The 22,926-nt window shown below is 38.2% G+C and overlaps 1 protein-coding gene across 12 annotated transcripts in view; it reads right to left on the bottom strand.

The window, feature by feature from the left end:
• Window positions 1-6,302: 6,302 nt before the first annotated feature.
• Window positions 6,303-22,926, bottom strand: part of LRCH3 (leucine rich repeats and calponin homology domain containing 3) — a 160,681-nt gene continuing 144,057 nt past the window's right edge. For 3 of the 12 annotated variants that reach the window (XM_072613704.1, XM_072613712.1, XM_072613707.1), the window contains one exon: window positions 14,366-14,930. In XM_072613704.1, coding sequence (XP_072469805.1) covers window positions 14,805-14,930 — 126 coding nt within the window. In that variant the 3' untranslated portion in view covers window positions 14,366-14,804. Of the gene's footprint in view, window positions 6,422-14,365; window positions 14,931-15,185; window positions 15,378-18,135; window positions 18,427-22,926 lie in introns of those variants that run through there. The other 9 variants (XM_072613705.1, XM_072613711.1, XM_072613713.1 and 6 more) reach the window with 5 other exon arrangements.

Below are 22,926 nucleotides of genomic sequence, written 5' to 3'. Positions count from 1 at the left end.
GTTTTTTGGACTTCATCTCAGGTGAAATCAAATAGTTACTGACTAATCTCAGCCACAGGAATAAAGCAAAAGAAATTAGCAAAGTGGGCAACCTCATACCATTGACTAGGGACCTGGGCTACTTGGTCTACCAAGCTGATGAAGTCAGAGACGGTCTCATATCAATGACGTGACAGTTTTAGTCAACTTCCTGTAGACCACTAAGAGCTGCCAGGTGCCATCCACCTTCCTCACTTGCCACCCGGGGTTTTTCAAAGGGGAGACTATAAAAAGGTACTCTGGTTTCTTTCATCTCTATCCAATGTAAGAAACATTTTCGACTTCTCATGGGACGTGTTGTTTGGCTAATATTAACTCCATGAGATGGCTCAGGCAACTCCAGTGATTTCCATTTGTCTTCACCTGATATAACTCCCATATAAATTGCTAAAAGGATACGTACTAGTACTGAAACTCAAGAGCTCATGATGTCCCTTTCTGCATCTGGTCTGCATTCTAAGAAACCCTGTGGAAAATTAGGTGCCTTGATGGGCTGTCATGGGTCCCTGGTATAAGAATAGCTTGGCTGAGAAAGGTTCCCAGGAGGCAAAAATAAAAATTCTGATTGCATAAAATTAAGTTTTTGCCCAAACAAAACTAATGCAGACAGAATTAGAAGTAAGTTTCTCTAATAAAGGTTTTAAGAAACATAGGGAACTAAGCAAAATTTCTAAGAATAAAAGCCTTTACCCAGCTGATGTATGGTAAAAAGATATGGAGGCAATTTTCAGAGGAAGAAACCTGAGCTATAAATAGAAATATGAAAAAATTATCTAAATCATTAATAATTAGAAAAATGAAAATTAAAACCATTCTGATGTACCTCACACCCATCAGATTAGTTAATATAACAAAAAAAGGAAAATGACAAATGCTGGAGTGGCTGTAGGAAAACAAGTACTTCAATACATTGTTGGTGGAGCTGTGAATTGGTCTAACCATTCTGTAAAGGAACTAAGGTCAAATCATTATTAAACTGTGCTCTGATCCAGCTATATTGCTACTAGAATTATAACCCAAAGAGAGTAAAAAAAAAAAAGGAGGAAAAGCACCTTTTTTTAGTACCTTTTTCTTCTGTGGTGGCAACAATTGGAAACTGGAGATCATTTGGGGACTAGCTGAACAAATTATGAAGGGGAAGGAATAAATAGTATGGTGCTAAAAGAAATGATGAAGGGAATGGTTTTAGAAAAACTTAGGAAGCCTTATATGAACCTGATCCAAAGTGAAGTGAGCAGAACCAGAACAATCTATATAGTGGTTGTTGTCCTTCATTCCCCAAGAGGACCAAAATGACATCGCCACAATAAAGCAAAGTTTCAGTGTGTCTGACTGTGGCTGATCAAACCAATAAGAGCTCAGAATGCTCTACCACAGGTTGGGCTCAGATAGTCAGTGTGAATATTTGGGATGGATGCTCCAAATGTGCACATCCTGCATGTACTTTGTGCTGTCTCAATTCTGCTTTGCTTATAGAGCTCCCTTTCTCATGTGGGCATGCCATGCTGAGTGGTCTTGTGCCAGTATTTCCCATGTTGCACAGTCAAATCCAAAGTTCTCGAGAGAGACCTTGAGAGTGTCCTTGTATCACTTCTTCTGACCACCATGTGATCGCCTGCCCGATGTGAGTTCTCCATAAAATAGTCATTTTGGCAAGAGTACATTTTGCATTTGAACAACATGGCCAGCCCATTGGAGTTGCGCTCTCTGAAGCATAGTTTGAATGCTTGGCAGTTCAGCTTGAACAAGGACTTCAGTGTCTGGTACCTTGTCCTGCCAGGTGATCCTCAGAATCTTCCTAAGACAGTTCAAATGGAAGCAATTCAGTTTCCTGGCATGGTGCTGGTAAACTGTCCATGTTTCACAGGCATGCGACAATGAGGTCAGCACAACGGCTCTGTAGACATTCAGTTTGGTGGTCAGTCTAATACCTCTTCTCTCCCAGACTTTTCTTCAGAACCTCCCAAACACTGAGCTAGCTCTGGCAATGCATGCATAAATCTCATTGTCAGTGTGTACATCCCAGAGAAGCACACCTCTAAGGTAAGTAAACGTAACCACAGCATTCTATATTGTAAAGAAAATCAACTTTGGAAGACTTAGTAGCTTTTGTCAACACACTGAATGACTCACTGCAATTCCAAAGGACTCATGATGTAAAATGCTACCCACCTTCAGAGTGAGATGATGAACTTAGTGTAGATTGAAGCATATTTTCTTTTTCTTTTTTTTAGCCTCTTTTTATTTTTATTTTTTTAATTAATTTATTTAACTTTTAACATTCATTTTCACAAAATTTTGGGTTCCAAATTTTCTCCCCATTTGTCCCCTCCCCCACCCCAAAACACCGAGCATTCTGATTGCCCCTATCACCAATCTGCCCTCTCTTCTATCATCCCTCCTTTCCCTTGTCCCCATCTTCTCTTTTGTTCTGTAGAGCCAGATAACTTTCTATACCCCATTACCTGTATTTCTTATTTCCTAGTAGCAAGAACAATACTCAACAGTTGTTCCTAAAACTTTGAGTTCCAACTTCTCTTCATCCCTCCCTCCCCACCCATTCCCTTTGGGAAGGCAGGCAATTCAATATAGACCATATCTGTGTAGTTTTGCAAATGACTTCCATAATAGTCATGTTGTGTAAGACTAACTATATTTCCCTCTATCCTATCCTGCCCCCCATTGCTTCTATTCTCTTTTGATCCTGTCCCTCCCCAAGTGTTGACTTCAGATTGCTCCCTCCTCCCATTGCCCTCCCTTCCATCATCCCCCCCCCCCCTGCTTATCCCCTTCTCCCCCACTTTCCTGTATTGTAAGTTAGGTTTTCATACCAAAATGAGTGTGCATTTTATTCCTTCCTTGAGTCAAATGTGATGAGAGTAAACTTCATGTTTTTCTCTCACCTCCCCTCTTTTTCCCTCCACTAAAAAGTCTTTTGCTTGCCTCTTTTATGAGAGATAATTTGCCCCATTCCATTTCTCCCTTTCTCCTCCCAGTATATTTCTCTCATTGCTTGATTTCATTTTTTTTAAGATATAATCCCCTCCTCTTCAGTTCACTCTGTGCTCTCTGTCTCTGTGTGTGTGTGTGTGTGCGTGTGTGTGTGTATGTAATCCCACCAACTACCCAGATACTGAAAAGTTTCAAGAGTTACAAATATTGTCTTTCCATGTAGGAATGTAAACAGTTCAACTTTAGTAAAGTCCCTTATGACTTCTCTTTGCTATTTACCTTTTCATGCTTCTCTTCACTCTTGTGTTTGAAAGTAAAATTTTCTTTTCAGCTCTGGTCTTTTCATCAAGAATGCTAGAAAGTCCTTGATTTCACTGAAATACCATTTTTTCCCCTGAAGTATTATACTCAGTTTTGCTGGGTAGGTGATTCTTGGTTTTAGTCCTAGTTCCTTTGACTTCTGGAATATCATATTGCACGCCCTTTGATCCCTTAATGTAGAAGCTGCTAGATCTTGTGTTATCCTGATTGTATTTCCACAATACTTGAATTGTTTCTTTCTAGCTGCTTGCAATATTTTCTCCTTGACCAGGGAACTCTGGAATTTGGCCACAATGTTCCTAGGAGTTTCTCTTTTTGGATCTCTTTCAGGCGGTGACTGGTGGATTCCTTGAATACTTATTTTGCTCTCTGGTTCTAGAATCTCAGGGCAGTTTTCCTTGATAATTTCATGAAAGATGATATCTAGGTTCTTTTTTTGATCATGGCTTATAGGTAGTTGTCTGTCCCAGATCTATTTTGCAGGTCAGTTTGTTTTTCCAATGAGATATTTCACATTATCTTCCATTTTTTCATTCTTTTGGTTTTGTTTTGTGATTTCTTGGTTTCTCATAAAGTCATTAGCCTCCATCTGTTCCATTCTAATTTTGAAAGAACTATTTTCTTCAGTGAGCTTTTGGACCTCCTTTTCCATTTGACTAATTCTGCTTTTGAAAGCATTCTTCTCCTCATGGGCTTTTTGAACCTCTTTTGCCAATTGAGTTAGCCTATTTTTCAAGGTGTTATTTTCTTCAGCATTTTTTGGGGTCTCCTTTAGCAAGCTGTTGACCTGCTTTTCTTGCATCTCTCTCATTTCTCTTCCCAGTTTTTCCTCCACCTCTCTAACTTGATTTTCAAAATCCTTTTTGAGCTCTTCCATGGCCTGAGCCCATGGAATATTTATTTTGGATGTTTGGGATACAGAAGCCTTGACTTCTGTGTCTTTCCTTGATGGTAAGTATTGTTCTTTCTCATCAGAAAGGAAGGGAGGAGATACCTGTTCACCAAGAAAGTAACCTTCTATGGTCTTATTTTTTTTCCCCTTTTCTGGGCATTTTCCCAGCCAGTTACTTGTCTTCTGAGTGTCCTCTCCACACCCACCTTACCTCCAGATCCGCCCAGCCAGGGCTTGGGGTCTGAGATTCAAATGCTGCGCCCCAGCCTCAGGGCTCTGAGCGGGGGCGGGGCTGCTATTCAGTGTGAGATTAAGTTCAGGTGCTCAGGTGGGGGCAGGGCCGCCACACAGGGCTTAATTCCCTCAGGGGGTTTATGTGGAGACCTTCAACAATGGATCCTAGCTCCCGCCTGCTTTGGGAGCCCTTGTCTGCTGCTGCCTCCACTGCTGCCTCCTGAGGGGTCCTGAGTTATGGCAACACCCCGCTCCCCTCTTGGCGAGCCAAAAAGACTCTCTCACTGACCTTTGGTGCATGTGGGTGGAGGGACCTGCAAGGCCACTGGAGATTCTGTCCCTGAAGCCTGCTTGGATCTCCTCCTCTCAGTGCCACGCGGCCAAGGCAGGGCTGGGTTCTGCTCTGGGTCCAGGTCTGGGGCGCGATGGACCTTTGGCATTGGTTTTTCAGGCTCTCTGGAACAGAAATCTCCTCCACTCCGTTGTTCTGTGGCTTCTGCTGCTCCAGAGTTTGTTGGGAGTTCTTCTTTACTGATACTTTATGGGCTGTGGGTTCGGAGCTGATATTTTATTGTTCTTTTTCCTTTTTGGGACATAGCTAATATGGGAATTTGTTTTGCATGACTATATATAATATGCATATATACACACACATATACATATATGTATAGATACATACATATATGTATATTTGTAATAGGTTTTGTTTTATTTGCATTCTCAATGGATAGGGGAGGGGAAGGGAAGAATTTGGAACTGGAAATGAAATGGAGAGAGACAGAGAGTCTAGTTGCCAGTGTCCAGCAGTTCCCTACAATGAAGTGGGCTGGGAGACATTGGCTTGGGTTGGGCTCTCAGCCCTCTACTCCGTCTTGCAGAGTATTCCTTTTCCCTTTCTTTTGCTAGTTAGCTGGTTCTTCCTGTTTCTGTTGTGTAGTCACATATATGTAGTCAAGTCTGTTATGCAGTCCAGTATAGCCTTTGCTCCTTTGTCTCTTCCATTTCAACCTGATTTGCTAGCTTTGAATGTTATTTTCTGCACCCTTCTCTAAAAAGAATTTTTCACTCCTTTTCTTCATTATTTTTCTTCCCTTTCTGCCTATTTTAGACTTTGGTTCTTTGATTTATTCCTTCTTTAGACTTTATACATTCCCCATGGCATTGAAGTTTCTCGTGTATCTATTCTGAGCTCCCTCTTCTAAATAGTTTCTCTGGGATTGCCTTGTAGCTCTTGCCCTCTCCCCTCTCCCATTCTCTGTCGTGCCTCACTAATTCCTGTACTCTATGGTAGTAATACTGTAGTTCACTACTACTCCTTGCCTTCCCCATGATCACTTTTCCCTAATTCGCCCTAAAATCTTTTTCTAGGTCTAGGTCTTTCCCACTCTTCTGTTTGTTAGTTGTTCCTAGAATTCCTGATGCTTCTCCTGATGCAATATGCCATGCGTGTAGGAACAATACTCTTTCATAGGTAGCATCAAATCCTTACAAATTTTACCTATTGTAAGGTTCTTATATCCCATTATAGGATCTCTTCCCTTCCCTTCCCCGTGGGAGCATCATTCCGTGGGAGCACCTCCTACAATGAATCTAGATTTCTCCAATTCTTTCCCCAGTTTCCCTTTGCCTCTTTGCCACCTCACTCATTCTCTTGTAGGCCCTATCCCTTCTCAGATACAGTAGTTATTTTCACTCCATTGTTGGCTTCAACAATGTACATCTATTTTTTTTCCCTTCTCCCTTTTTATGCACCTTTTCATTGTGCAGTCCAGTCCTGTAGGTGGTGTGGTTTGTGGCTTAGACTACCATGTTTTAGACCTATTCCTTCACTCTCACTTATTAGATTTTCACTTTCATTCTTGTCTCCTTGTGCATTTTCAGAAAGAAATCTCTTAATGGTCCTCTGCTATTATTTCGTTGTTGTGGTGGTAGTTGTTAACCTCAGAAGTTGCTTTTTCTTTGTAGTTTTTTCTCCCCTTCTTCCTAGGTAGGGATATAAATGATAATTTATATCATTACTTGTGCCTTCCTTGGTTGCTGTCTTGCTTCTCTGTTGTCAGAGGTGCTCATGAATCCAGCTGCTTATGTCAGGTTTTCAACCTCCTGGTTGTGCCATATTAGTTAGATGTGTTTACCCTAGTTTTCTGCACTCCTCATAGCCATCCTTTCTGGGATTTGCCATTACATTCATGCACCACAATACGTTTTAACTATTTTAACTATTATTTCTCAGTTGACAAGCACCTGTTAACGCTGTACACACACACACACACACACACACACACACACACACACACACACTATTGATATATTTTGGTACATATGGGGCCTATTTTTTGCCTCCTTCAGATTTATGCCCAATAGTGCCATTTCTGAGATGGAGTGTGAACAATTCAACCCTTTTCTTGTGTAACTCAAAATTATTTCCAGAATGAGAAGTCAAAGGGCTGCACTTAAGGCCCTAGAGGGCCATAGGTTCCCCACTCCTGGGTTGGACATGGCTCCACAACCAGTCTATTAATGTTCCTGCTTTCTCATAGCCCTTTTGGCATTATTTCCATCTTTTACCATCAGGTGTGAAGAGGTGAAATGTCAGAGTTGCTTTAACGAACATTTCTGTTAACATAGTGATTTTATCTCCTTGCTGTGGTTTTAACTACCATAGATGTGCAGAATATCTACTTTGAGGTTACAGGGTGAAAAAGTAATACAGAAAAAAAACAAACCTTGACCTACCATTCCTCTAAAGTCTCTATAAATGAAGATCCCAAGAGGTAATTCAAATTTAATGGCCAGGGGGCATGATGGGACTTTACTTAAAGCAATTTTCTGTAACTACATAGAGTGGAATGAATTCAAAGAGATAGAAGAACAGAAATTAAATGCCTAAAGGTTTCTCCTGTTGGCTGTATATGGCTATATGTCAGAATCACCAAAAAAGGAGTGACAGCTAAGAGCAAAAAAGGACTGATATGACCCCCTTCCCCACAACTACCATACCAGGTCAGCCTAAACACCAGCAAATAGCCATGCAGGAGAGAAAACAGACCAATAGAGGGATCCAGAATTAACAAGGCAGCCCATAGCATGATTACATCACTAGACCTGAAGATTCAATGGTTCTGCAGAGAAAGAAGCCTCAACATCAGAGGCAGAGAAGTCTTCCAGTGGGATACCATTAGAGTATGCTATCTGGGTGATGTGTATTCTAATACCAGTCGTATATTATCTTGTGCTAGAGTATACTGCTCTGTGCATGGGGGAGGGGACAGTTGGGGTGGGATTTTCCATGCCATGTATTTTACTAAACTACTTAAATATCTTTTTGCTTTGAATTAGTAGTTAGTCTAGTAAAATATTTGTGAGGGCTCATAATCTCTGGTTTTGAATGGATACTGATCTAAACTGCCAAAATGCTGTCAGGGTATCCCATAGTTGAGGGGGTCCAGTTTAAATGTTCTATAAAAATAACTATTCACTGAACACTCTGTGGTCAGCATTGTGTTAGGTGCTTTGGGGACAATAAAATAAAAATGGTGATATTACTGACAATAATTTACATACTGGAGCTATACCAATCAAAGTACTTCAGGAGAAATAATGGAAAAAAGTAGCAATGAAGGAGACCTAGGAGTATCAGATCTCAGTCATTCCATAAAGCAACAAATCATTCAAACAATTTGGTACTGGCTAAAAAAATAGAAGTGTATAGAGGAACAGATGAAGGAAAACCTAAAGCAATAAAGTACAACACTAGATTTGGATAAAGCCAAGGATACCAACTGTTGAAGCAAGGAGTCCCTATCTGATAAAAATTGCTGGGAAAACTGGAAAGCAATCTGGCAAAAATTAGTTCATTTAGAATTTCTTGTAGTATATGACAAGTCTAAATACCTTGTCATATACTATAAGAAATAACAAATGAATTAAATAAAAGGTCAAATCATAAAAAAAAATTGGAGGACAAAGGAAGGAGTTCTTTTACAACTATAGTGAATAATAAAATTCTTACCTGAACAAGATATGATTAAAAAAAGAGAAAATGGGAGGAGAAAGGGAAAAATGGAGTAGGGCAAATTATCACTCCATAAAAGAGGCAAGAAAAAGCTTTTTTCAATGGAGGGGAAAAGGGGAGAGGTGAGAGGGAAAAAGTGAAGCTTACTCATTACATTTGGCTTAAGGAGGGAATAAGATGCACACTCAATTTGGTGTGAAAATCTATCTTACACTATAGGAAAGCAGGGGAGAAGAGGACAAGTGTGGTGAGGGGGATGATAGAAGGGAGGGCAAATGGGAGAAGGAAGTAATTAGAAGCAAACACTTTTGGGGAGGGACAAGGTCAAATGAGAGAATAGGGGGCAGGATAGGATGGAGGGAAATATAGTCTTACACAACATGACTATTATGGAAGTTTTTTGCAAAACTACACATATATAGCCTTCTCAGTGGGGATGGGTGGGGAGGGAGGGAGAGAAGTTAGAATTCAAAGTATTAGAAACGAATGTTCAGAATTGCTTTTGCACACAACTGGGAAATAAGAAATACAGGTAATTGGGTATAGAAATCTTATCTTGCCCTACAAGAAAAGAGAGAAGATGGGGATAAGGGAAGGGAGGATGTGATGGAAGGGAGGGCATATTGAGGTAAGGGGTAATCAGAATGCAAGGTGTTATGTATGGGGAGAGGGGAGAGCTGGGGAGAAAATTTGGAACTCAAAATTTTGTGGAAATGAATGTCGAAAGCTAAAAATAAATAAACATAACAAAGAAACAAAATAACAAAAAGAGAAAATGAATAATTTTGATCACATAATATTTAAAAGTTTCTGCACAAGCAAAGTATATGCAGTTAGAATCTGATGAGAAACAATTTGGACAAAATCTTTACAGCAAATCTAACACCGAAAACGTAGAATCAGTACTTACACACAGTGACGTGCTGAAGAAGCGTTTAAGTGGCTCTCAAAAAATGTGCTGCCGACATTTTAAAGTTTAATGTGTGTTAACATTTTCTCTATCACTCTAAGTCTAGAAATCATCAAAACAATAAGTGAATTGCCAATTTGTAGCATGTTAATTTCTGAAGTGAAAATACACTGAAAATTCAGTAATCTCTTTTCAGTTGGTTTCCTTTCCTCTGACTGAAGTCTGGACATTCTAGAACTCTTTCTAGACTCTCCATGTAAGGAGGGGGCTGAGGACAGAGTGGGAGTCACCACCTTCTCCCTCCCTTACAGCTTCTTTTTATATGTTGCCTTCTGTCAGATTGTGAACCCTTTGTGGGCAGGGACTGTCTTTCACTATTCTCTGTATCCTCAGCACTTAGTACAGCGCCTGGCACATTCTAGGTAGATGCTTAATTAACATGTATTGACTGAGGACAGCTGATCAAAGTGGTCAAAGGAGATGAACAGTTAGTTCACAAATAAAGAAATGTAAGCTTATAAACAGCTGTATGGAAAATCTAATCTGAGTCACTGGTAATAATAAAAAAAGAAAATCAAACAACTCAGACTCAATATCACATCCATCATTTTGGCAATGAGGACAAATGAAGAAAATAGCAATTGCTGAAGGGATTATGAGACCACAAACTAATGCATTATTTAAAAAAAGAACTGTACTCCCAAAGTCACTAAACTGTACAAATTCTTTGACCCCATGATAGTACTATTATGTAATTCTGGGAGTTCAGAGACAGAGGGAAAGGTCTTCTTTATATGACAATACTTATAATAGCACTTTTTCCTTGGCAAAGAACTGGAAACAAAACATCATCAGCTATTAACTGGGGAATGGTTGAGCAAATTATATGTAAATTTCATGCAATTTTATTGTGCCATAAGAAACAGGAATATGACATATTTAGAGGAATGCACAAAGACATTTATCAACTGATGCAGAGTGAGGTGAATAAGAATCAGGAGAACAAATTTATATGATGGTCATGGCATGAGGGAAACAAATGACTCCCACACACAGATGATGAACTGTATCTTCCATCTTTTGGCGGAAAGGTGACAGACTGAAGGGATAGAACAAGACATGCATTCTCAGACATAGCCAATATCTTTTATTTGCTTTAACTGTATATATTTGGCATGTGATAACTTCTCGGAAGGAGTTGAGTTGGTGAGGAGTGACAGAGCATTCCCAAAGACATTTTGAAAGGTGTACAGAGGAGTGGAAGGGGAAAAAATTGAGCAATTTGTGACTGCTTAGTTCAATTTGTATTTGTTTTTTTGGCAAAACATGGAAACTTTTTAATGACTTCATTGCTTCTTTCGTAATGGAGCCTCCTGCCCAGCAGCTGGTCCCATTCAATCAGGATAGTTCTTGCTGGTAAATGAAATTTCTTTGCCCCTTTTTACTGGCATAATATTTTCCAAGCCTTCTCCAACTTTCCTCCCAGCAATCCCTGCTTGGTGCCTTTATGGCATTTGTTTTTAGCACATAACACTCTGGGCAATGGAATATTTTCCTATGGCCAGTTGTAACACAAAACAGATACAACCTCCTGGAAGAGGCATTGTTTATATGAGAATATTTATATTCTTCTGGAAAAGGCATTGCTGCGGAATCCTGGGTATGTACTGCTAAACCAAATGGGACGAAATCTAGGAAACCTACAAAGGTTCTTTCTCCTTTTAAGGTAGCTTAGGCTTAGGGGTCTTCTAAAGACTCCTTTGTGGAAAAAAAAATGCTAATGGTAAAAAATAAAGGTCATGTAAGACAGAAAAAAATGCTTTGATATGAGCTATTTTGACAAGTGGAACCCTTAAGTCATAACCTTTAAGGGGCTAACCAAAAGAAGGAAATTTCAGGGCTAATGATGTCATTTACAATCTTGATTTGATCACATGGGGACATCATTCGAAAATATTGACAAAATAACGTCCTGGCACATGCTCCTTCTTTGGTTTAATAATGCAAATACTTTGGCTGTGTTTCATCTGTAAAGAATTCTGTTTTGAATGTTAAATATCTAACATGAAGGCCTTGTGGGTCTTCCTTTAACCTTCTACTAAGGGAATCCGATACTTTTCCTGCCACTCATCTCTGTGAAGGAGGCTATGATGGATAGTACATTTTCAAATAAGTCTTTATTTCATGCTACTTAAGTGTTTCAAGTTTTTATTTTAATATCAATGTGCTAGTTTACACTAATGACAACATATAGGTAATTTAAAATAACATACATGATATTGACATATTTATACTTCTTAGAAATGATGGAATGTATTTACAGACATACAAATATATGACAATGTTTTAAAAATTCCTTTACTAATTACACGTTTACAACATTTTCTGAAATGACCAAATGAAAATGCTTTAAGCTCTTTCATTGTAATATTTATAAAAAAAGGTTTTCAAATGTCCACATTTTCCTTCATTCCTACAGCTGTTTTAAAAGTCCATGTTTTTACAGAACCGTTAGAATTCATCTGCATGAGCAAACACCATCAGATACTGTGGAGCTTCTAAAAGTACGAGAGATGATGAGTTTTATTTAATTAGCTGTGCTTTTTAAAAATAATAGGCTGTAAGGGAAATGGTGATAAACATTTTCCCACTTCTTCTCAATATAAAGGCCCTTTTTAAGCCTAAAGAGCACACCAAAATACTTCAATAGGAAAGAAAACATGATTGGTTCTTGCTTTTGAAACAGAAAAACACAATCCAATACACAGTTGTCATTTTTCTTTTCATGACTACAACACCAAAAAACTGCAGGGAGACAGAAAAAATTCCTACCCCCATTCTAAATGCAATGAGAAGCTGCAGCAAGTTCATGTATGTTTTATGTTAAGTAAATGGATAGCTGAGACATTGTTTTAGGTACCTCTTTTTATCCTGGTGATCTAGAGCACAGCATTTAGAACTAGAAAGAACCATGCCTTCATTTTGTAGATGAAGATGCTTGTGAAGAGCTGTGAAGTGAATTCTGAGAGCCAGAATTTGAACCCAGATCCTTAAATGCCAAACAGTGCTACTCCTACTATACCAGGCTACTCCTGAATGTGAGTATGTGGGTATGGGGACAGGGAGGGGCCATGCAGATTTTTAGGTGCCAGTGTTTGCATTTGGGTATAATTTTATTTAAATATTATATCCCTCTTTATGTCTGGCTGTGGGAGTTTGTTAGTAAACAAACAAAATTCATGCAAGCATAAATCTAAGTTCTAAGTCATATGGTTGGTGAGTTTGTGTGGATTCTTGAAAACGGTGGGGTCTGGCTCTGCTCCACTTGCTCCACTGTTGTTCATCTCTGAGGACCTGCTAGGGCACCCAGGCTACCTGAACTGCTGCCCCACCCACAACCCCATCAGGTGTAGTTCTGAGCACAGAGTCAGACTCTACTGTATCCCAGGACACATGAATAGTTGTTCCATTTGAAACCTGGTCTAAATGACCATGTTGCTAAACTTCAAATTTCTGTGCTAGAAAGAGGATTTTTATTTTGTCAAAAGTTCACAGAATTTGGAGACAGAAGGGATCTGAGAAGTTGTCTAGTCCAATCCTTACATTTCGCAGACAGAGCTGCTGAGATTCAGGTAGAGGAGTTGACCTATCTGAGGTCACAGAAGTGGTAGTTGCACAGCCAGGACTCAAACCCAGATTTTCTGATCACCAGCATGCTTAGGGTCATCAGGCTGACATATTATCAAGAACACTTTCATGCATGAGAAATGGCATAAAGACATTTCCTAGGACATAAATGACAGCGGGTGGCACTGAAGAAACCAAAACACCACTTCTAGTGAGTGCAATGGATGGGCCCTCTAGGGAGGATGTAGAGAAATACACAGCTAAGAATTGTGCAGGATGAGAACACAGGCACAGGTGAAGGCAGCGCATTATGGTGACTGCACCTGTATGATCCAAAGAGGACTATGCCATTTAAATGGAGTCTCATAATTGAGGACACATACCAGCATCCAAGGATCTTATCCCTTCCAGACCCTATGAATCTGGTTTATAAGGCAGCTAATGCAGAGAGATCTACCTTATGAGAGAATTGGCAATGAGGTTAATAGTAAAATTGGAGAATGGCTGAGGGTCCTTTGAACGGTTTCTCTGTCAGTGACAAACTTCAAAATAAGGTGGTATTTTTAGGATAGGTGAGCAGGCTCACTGAATGTTAGTGCTAGAAGAAAACAGATTTTATCTAATTTAACCCCTTTTACAGATGAGGAAACTGAGACTCAGGGAGGTGAATGTTTTGGCCATGGCCACAATGCCAGAGGAAGAACTGGGGCTCAAACCCAGGTCTTCAGGTTCAGTGATCTATGTAACATACTTCTTCTCGGTAGATTTCCCAGCCCATCTTTCTAAGATGCCTATAACTAAATTCAAATATGGAAATTAGCACAGGTTTAGACCTAAAAGGAACTGAACATTGTCTTTCTTTTTCTGCTTATTTTTCAAGGCATATTGTTAGCTTAAAGACTCGGGGAGTGTTTGCTTTGTCTTCTCTCATCTACTGCTATGGTAACTGAAATGAAGAGGTGATGACTCTGAGAGGAAATGGGAATGATGGCATAGTGACCTTTCTTTCTTAAGCCTAAAGAATTTAGAACCTGTTTGCAAAGATCTATGTTATCTGGATGCTCAGAAAAAAAGATCAAAGATTCCAGCCAATCGATAGTTAGAACCTTTTCCTACAAAGTCTGGACACAAGCGGAAAGTGGGAGAAGACAGAGGTGGGCAAACCTGAGACGTTGGGCTTAAGGGCAGATAAAACCTACCCTCTGTATCATGTTATGTTCAGATTCTTTGAGTCCATGGAATGGACTCATCTGTGTACACCTATGAGGAATCACACTATATACTATTTTTGTTTTGGCTTTGATATGATATAACATAGATTTTAGTTTAACTGATTCTTATGTGTGACTAGAAAAGACAAATGAAGGAACATTACTTCAGAAGGTCAATACTTAATTCTTTTTGTAGGACTTACGGAAGAGGGTAAGAAGTTATCATGACTGTGTCTCAATGGGAACAAACTGTGTTCCCATGAAGAAATTCTATTGTGTATCTTAAAGTAACCCATTGTACAACGAAACACATCGTATTGAAGTTGAATAGTCAGTTTGGGCCGGTAATTCAACAATAATCCTCCCACAGGACCAAATAAAGTATACTTTGAGGGAGGCCAGAGTATTCCTCAAAATCAAATGGCAGTATGTCCCCTAAAATGGAGAAATGAAGTAAAACATTCCTGTCAGGAATTCTGGAAATATTCCCTTCTAAGAAAACACACCCAATACACACTTTCAAAAAACCAGATGCCTGGCAGTGGTAGTCACATCATCTCTCTTCTGCTTGGCCAAGACAAACCCTCAAGGTCCTGGTAGTCTTTACACAGCAGACAACTGGTGCTGCTGTTGCTTGGGTGGGGCAAGTTCAAGGAGGGCCTGGACGGTCACTGCTACTTGGGTCAAACCTTTTTCTTCTAAAATATGGAGAGGCAAACATAATTGCTCCTGAAAGGGGATAACATAACACAGAAAAAAAATGAACAAAAAGAAAATGGAATAAAAAAAAAGTTTAAAAGACAAAACAACTCTGCCCACCTGCCAACTGAAAGATGAAGTGTTAGGGCATGAGAAAATCAACTGAAACACACAAAACCAAATGCATGGAGTGCATCTCACAACTAATTACTCATGATGATTTAGTCTGATAAATTAAGAGGGACAACTATACAGGTTAAGTATATATCCACCATTACATGCTAGTATGTTCCAACGACAGTAATTTTATTAATCAGCAGAATTCAATGCACAGAGAACATCAGGAGGGGACTGAAAGTGGACAAGCAGTATATACTTTTTCTAAAAGTAATGTTACGGAGGAAGACTGGAGGACAGTGGAAATGGAAGAAACATTTTTTTTTTTTAATGACAAGGTCCAAATAAAAGAGTAGACACCTGAAACAGAAAAACAACTTTAAGTTTTCTGATAATTTGCTAAGACCTGGAAGAGATTACTGAATCAGAGATCTCAGACCTTAGGGACCTTAGAGGTCCTCTAGTCCAACCTCATTTTACAGATGAGGAAACTGAGGCCCAGGGAGAGTAAGTGACTTGCCCAAGGTCACACAGGTGGTAATCATCAGAGGCAGAGAGTAAACTCAAATCTTCTGGCTCCACAGCTAGAGCTCCCACCACTGCACCACACTGTCTCTTAATGCACTATAAGGGAATGCTTTGGAAATTACATGCCAGGTACATCAGAGATGCTTACACAATTCTGACAAACCAGGGAGCAATGAGCATGAGGTAGACTGTCATCTGCATATTTGGAAACTTGGGTTTTACTACTTTGAGACATGCTACAAGAAAAGAGGAAGGAGAGTTTGAGCTCTTGGGCTTTAGACTCATTATTCATTTATGGTAAATTCTCCTTAAACTGAGATTAATGGGGGGATGGGGAAGGCAGGAGATCAAGCTGAATTAGGGAAAAGTTTGAATTACAGAAGCTTTTTGTTACTGTCTTAAATGCATTTTTGTAGAGTTTGTGTATAGTAAGTAATTAGAACTAAATTAACAAAACATTATTTTATAATGGACATAGATAACAAATTTATGAAAATAATTTGAGGTTAATAGGTCAATGGTTTGTCCATATATGTTTACTTATAGAAGGCTTAAGGGTTTTAAATACCTTGTTCAGTCCTGCTTCCAAAATACATGTAATTAGCAAGCTCTCTCACTACAGATAGAAAACACAAAGGGAAACTTCCCCTGGTACTTCCAGGCCTCCTGTCACAAATTAGAGGAATCCTAACAAATAAAGTTTAACCATATGCTCATAATGTTTGGGCAAGAAATGGGCAAGAAAAATACAAGGAAGCTATCTGGCTCCTTTTTAATTTAAGTGCATTTATAAATGAAAAAAGGTGGTTTTCCTGTGTATTCATTTGCTTAATTTTCACAGGCACTCATTTCCTAAGGTTATTAATAAGAAGTTTTGTAAAAATTTTACTTAGCAAACAGTTACAATTAAAAATAGAACATTTTTTTGTGTCAGTTATTAATACTTGTGCTATTTAATTATGTTTCTGATTTAGTAGGCCTTTTCTTTTTTGGCAAAACAAGGTACCTAATATTTGGTAGTGTTGTAAAACTAGAAGATTTGTATATATCTATAAGTGGATGAATTAAAATTTACAGTGTTTTCTCTATAGTGTTTTCTTCTCAGATCAGTCTTCCCAGGTAGGAAGGCCCCCTGGGGGCCCCCAAAAGCAGTCAGTGTGATCAGTATAGACTTATATGTTTAGATGATGCACTTTTTACTTCTAATGCCCTTAGGGTCCAAACCACATACAAATCCAATAAAAACAAATACTGTTTTATAATTACAATTGAGAAGAGGTTTTTTTTTTAAAGAAGAAAAACTGCTAGAATGCTCACTTTCTCAATCATCCATTATCATAAGCAGTAAAATATTTTTAAAAATAGGAAGGAAGGCACCAGTGTTCCATATTTACAAAAGTACCCTAAATAGCCAAGTACATCTCTGTGGCTGGTTGTCAACAGTGCAAATAGGGCTCTGATGGCGAATCCCTTCAGTCTGTAATTGTCCTATCTAACAAGGAGGAAAGCTGAAGCAGACAGACATGCAGGGTGAATGTCAGATCTCGAACAAGAATGCCAAGTATCCCCCAAACAGCTATCATCTCTTCACTGAAATATTTTCTCCCCCTCATTTTTACATGGTCTTAAGTTTTAATAAAAAAGCTCATAAGAATGACTGAAATAAATGTTCTGGGATGCATTCTATGACAACTATAATCTAAGCTTAGTTATGAGGTAGTGCTTTAATATTTTCATCAGTAAGGCTTGAAGAGCAAATGCTAAACATTTCTGAAGGATGAATTCAAATTCCCTGCTTCCCACCCAAAGCAGAGGTTGCTGCCTAAAAGGAACAGAACTCCCATGTCATTTTGCTCTATACTGAGGATGCCCAAAGGGATAACATCTGCCTCACATGATACTTACAAAGAGCTCTAATGTTTTTTCACAAATGTCATAGGCTACTGTTCGTATTCCAAGGAGGCAGAAATAGATCTTGGTCCAGGATAATGAACAGAGCAAGTCTGGATCAGCAAAAAGTCCAGACACTTTTCCTTTCTTAAGCCCAACGCAGAAGCAAAAAAGGCTCAGTTAAATTGTTTTGCCTATTACCACTTACTTTGAATTTATAGGCTTAAAATGGTGGTGTATACAGAAGGCTTTTATGTAGGGAAAAAATATATATTTACTTGAACTTTTGCCAGACTAAATCTCATTGTTTGCTAAATAGAGAGACAACAAATGATATGATATGTGTATCCATGGATACAAATAGAGGAAGAGTCCCAATTTTTAGGTGTGGAAACCCAGCAAAACAATTTTATTGACTTGGGTCAGGTGGCAGGTAGAAACCAGCCAGCTGTTAAAATGGTGTTACTACTTTCCTGGTGGTTAAGTATGCTCTCACAAAGTAAGGCTGGGTATTTTAAAAGGAAGGAATATTTTATTGCTATGGGTTACACAAGTGACCTGTAAAACGGTTGGTCCCTGTCTTTTGGAAGTTAGATCTATGTAAGTCTTTTAGTCTAAAAATAGGCTAAGGATTTATATCATGAAAAGTGTGTATAGCACTTCTAATATTGAACAAAGAATAAGGGGTCAGGAGTATGGAGATAACTCACTTAAAAAGTTATTTTCTAATTCCTAATCAACAAATATGAACATGGAATGTGGCAGACACTTATTGGAAGACTATTTTTCAGCTAGAGGGAAAAACCCAGTTGTAGAACATACACAGAGAAAGCATTAAAGTACAGTAAAATGCCACAAAGCCCATTAGTTGGGCAGATAAGGAGATAAGAGAGGATTCTTCTGAATGTGCCCCAAGAGAAAGAAGTGTTTCAACAGTCCTTTTAACGCTGAGGTTTAGCTGAAGGATGTCTGAAGGGGAACAAAGATTGTCCTGTCCAAAGTGTGAGCAGGAAAGGAAAACAGACAGAAAAACAAAGTCAGTGGATCAGAAATATACACTTCAGTGCAGAATTAAATCATGAAACCATTTCAGTTATACTCCAACACATATAAAGACAGATTTCTTTTATAATTGCAAGCAAATGAAAAGATTTAAAATGAAGCATTTTAAAAATTCTAGTAATTGCCCAGGTCTGATTCTACTAGTGAGTAGGGTAAAAATGGCTTCATCCAGTCTTACATGAAGAATACACTTTGCAAAGGTGCTGGCAATGTTTTATGCTAAATAAGGTTTATTTCTTCTGGGGACTACAGGAGGGTGTGTAGCAAGTCCTTCTTGTTCCCCTCTCCCCCATTATAAGAAATGGTTTTTGGAAGGAATTAACAAATAGATGGGGCAGTAAGTAAGGAGTGCTGGAGAAGGAAAAACTGTAGCCCTGGAGAACAACTAGGTATAAGACAATAAGGAAATCAAGAAATTTGGAGATCAAATAATAAGTGACACTTATATAGTGCTCTGAGATGCAGCAGAGAGTAGCAGATATCAATCAATAAACATTTATTAAGCACCTGCTATGTGCTAGGCACTGTGCTGAGTGCTGGAGATACAAAAAGAGTCAGGAGAAAGTTCCTGCCCTCATGGAGTTCATAAGCTACATACAGTAAATAATTAACAGAGGGAAACCAGTAGAATTAAGAGGTGTTGGGAAAGGTTTCCTGTAAAAGATGGGATTTTATCTGGGACTTTAAGGAAGCTAGGGAGGTCTGTATAGTTGGAGCAGAGGAGGGTGAGTATTACAGGGATGGGGGGCAGCTAGAGAAGATGCCCAGAGCCAAGATGGAGGGTTTTGTTCATGGAACAGAGAGGATCAGTAAGATAGAGAGGGGGCCTCAGTATCACAAAAACTTAGGTTCAAGTTTGGGCTCCGTGCTGGGCATGTAACACTAGGCAAGTCACTTAACCTCTCAGTCTCTGGGAAACTTTATAGAACTATAAACTGCAGGACACTTACTGATCAGTTTTAGTGAGGGAGTGTCCTCCCTGGGAGTTCCGTATAACCATGAAATTATAGTTATGCCTTCCCCTCCTACTGTAACACACACAGTGTTTGCAAAGTACTTTATATGTCTTATCTAATTTGAACTTCCTAACAATCGTGTAGGTACTAATCTCATCTCCATCAGAGGCAGGATCTGAACTCTGGTTTTACTTAGTTCAGTATTCTATCTATTATGCCACGTTGCCTCATCAAAGTATTACAAAATCCATGGTATGAACACTTCTAATTCGTATAATTTACTAAATGTTTGTCCTGAAAGAGACAGTACCACATGACCAGAAAATTAACTTACTCACTGGGAGAATCAAGCCCACTGTAACTAAAACCAGTTCACTTATATCTAGAATCAGAAACTCACAGAACATTAGAGCTGGAAAGGCATCCATGTGACACTTTAAGGTTACAGGATGATAGGTCAAACCCAATTTTCTTACTGATGAAGAATTTAAGAAATTATATTAATCAAATTACAAGAATAATATGAAAGGGATGAAAAATGACAAATTTTCTTGGGAGATAACAACTGATACAAATCTTCTGATTGAGAATATATCCACATATGTTACATATGCATGTATACACACAGATACATATATATATATGCATATGTATATATGTATACACATTTACACATACATCAACTTGAGAGCTGTATATATTAAACCAAATGGAAGTTTACTTTCTATTCAAGTTAAATAGAAGCAGAAAAGGGAACATGTAAAAACAGATATTTTATTTAATACGACAAGACTTCCTACTATCAGAAGATTCAAGATCTTTTTATTTCAGAAAGACCAACCAATGAGAGCTACAAAACAGGGAACATGCAGACATAAATGACAATGCATTCTTAAGAGAGAGAATTACAATAAATCATTTACCTGTTTAAAATAGAAACGTTTTAAAAAATAAGTCCATACCTCTGCAGGCCACGACCAGCCTTCCACCATCAACAATAGTAAACCATTCTTTGGTGCTAAGATAGAAAGCTAAAGCAGCAGGTAAAGGAACCAGATTTTAAGGGGATTCAGAGCTCTGGGAGGTCTAATTTATTAAGTAGGTGAGAGTTTTATAATGGCTTACTCTGCTACCTTTGAGGAGCTCTTCTTCTGAGTAAGGGTTAGTAATATTATAAAGCATCTGTTTTTATCCTTCAGTAATAAACAGTTCATCTGAACATGGGCACATATTGAGACACAGAGGCTATACAAATGACAGGTTCTCCTTTGTACTTTTTCCTCCAATTCAAATTGAGGGCAGTGGAGGTCAAGAGGGAGTCAAAGGAGTGGGATCCATCTAGTTCTCCTATCTCATTTATCTAGGCAGATGTTAGAAATCTGGATACAACTTGGGATGCTGATAAGCTTAATGACAGCCATAATGCTATTTCCTTCAATATGCTCATATCAATTCAATGGAAAAAGAATTCCTTTGAGTTTGGATGACTCTGAAATACACTGAAAATGACTTGCAAATTCAGTACTTTCAAGAGATAAGTGATAAAACAATCAACTTTAAGAAAGGCCCAACTCCCATAAAGATCCAGGAGGGATTGTGATTGGGAATCCTTCATCATTTAATGACATATATTTTGAAGCATCATGGCTAACATCAAGCAATGGCACAATAAAATACTTCTAGAAGCAGCTGAGGATACTCAGCTTTATCAATATGTTTTCCCTTTACAAAATGTTTAGGGGTTGATAGCAGTAAATATCTAATTGGGAAACTCAGTCCCTAAGAGAAACAAGCACTGATGATAACCCTTGGTAATAATTGTCAAAAACACCAGGAGACTAACTAACAGCAGATGAAACATTATAAAAAAATTTTTCTTAATGAGAGATTTTCTAATAGAGACAGAAGCTGTTAGGACATGGAGATGATTAAAGAGAGACTGCAGTTGTAAAAGCAGTATTTAACCTAACATATACATCTGTGAAAAGAATAAGGGGTGGCAAGGGAATGAAGCAAATAAAAAATATTTAATAATATGAACACATATTGTAGGAATGAGAATTTCTAAAGTGATAAGCAATAGGTAAAAATATAGAAACCAATGTTCTTATATATAAAATAAGAAAACCAATTTAAATATTTAAAAAAACTAAACTATTAAATAAGAAAATATTTTAGGATCAGCTCTTCAAAATACATAGCATGTTAATGAGAACAAAAATTATTTCAGCATTTATAAGTTCCTTAGAAAGATTAAAAAAATATAGTCTTAGAATTTCAAGTTTGCCTCTGTCAAGACAAATGATTAAATTTATATTAGTGTCAAATATGGCAGGAAATTAAACTAATTTATTATAAACTTGCTGAAATCAATCAGTCAGCAACTACTAAGTGCCTGCTATGAGTAAAAAACTCTGGCATTCACTGATTCTTTGAATAGTTTTTTGCTGAGTACCTATTATTTTTTTACTTGGGGTAAGTTTAAAAAAAAAAAAGTCTTGTTATAGGAACCACTGAATACAAATATTAGTTCATTCAAACCTCTGGTAGAGAACTCAAAATGTTGAGGTAGATATGAGAAAGAAGACATTTCAGTATACTTCCCTAAAGGCAAACTGGCAAAGAAATTTTTGATTGGTGAAAATTATGGGATTTCTCTCACTAGTTAAAGTGAAGATACCCTAAATAATGCAATCTCTTCCTTTTGGTTTCTGTTAGATGGCAGGTGTGAAAAAGTTCTGGCACAAGAAAGTGTGACTGAGATATTTTTCATGACTTCTGCAACTGAAGAGACAAAGATTCAAGAAGCAGCCTGGGGATTTGAACCTACTGAGATCATTAGTTCCAAAGGAAAACACAGAACTGTGGAAAACAGAACCCAAGGGGTATGGGTACCAAATCATAGAGTTGACAGAAAAGAGGTAAGGGCATCTTCCTTTAAAGATGTAAAAGGCAAAAACTGGGAAGACTAGGATTGCTAAATAGGGATTAGTGATAACAACTTCAACGTATATATTTCTTAAATATTATTCTTTGTGCACACATGATTTAAATTAGCACTTTTTAATGTTTCTTTTAGCTGTTTTAATACAGAGCAAAATGGTTAACTGAGAGAGACAGTGAACTAATTTCTGTCTTTGATAAACATGGGACAAGCTTTAATTGTTTGAACCATGAAGTCGTCATAAGCAGGATACTTGTTGGTAGAAGACTCAAAGTATGGGGAACAGATACTTCTCTCTCAATGTAGATTTGCATTATGCAGATTTGGCTTTACATAATTCTGAGAGAAATATGTATTCCAAACAAAACACACCTATGTCAACTTTACAGTACTGTGCTCTCTCTGCTCCTGTAAAACCTCTCCCCCAAAAAACAACCCCCAAATAAACCCCCTTCAAGTAAAAACAGAAGATAGGGAACTTGGCTTGAGATCTGTTCCAAAAGAGGAGATTTTTGACCTTCTCTACCTC

This window comes from Notamacropus eugenii, chromosome 5 (assembly GCF_028372415.1).
Source record: "Notamacropus eugenii isolate mMacEug1 chromosome 5, mMacEug1.pri_v2, whole genome shotgun sequence".
In the NCBI taxonomy this organism is placed as follows: Eukaryota; Metazoa; Chordata; class Mammalia; order Diprotodontia; family Macropodidae; genus Notamacropus; species Notamacropus eugenii.
Note: the sequence above shows the minus strand (reverse complement) of the source record. Positions and strands in the feature narration are given on the sequence as shown.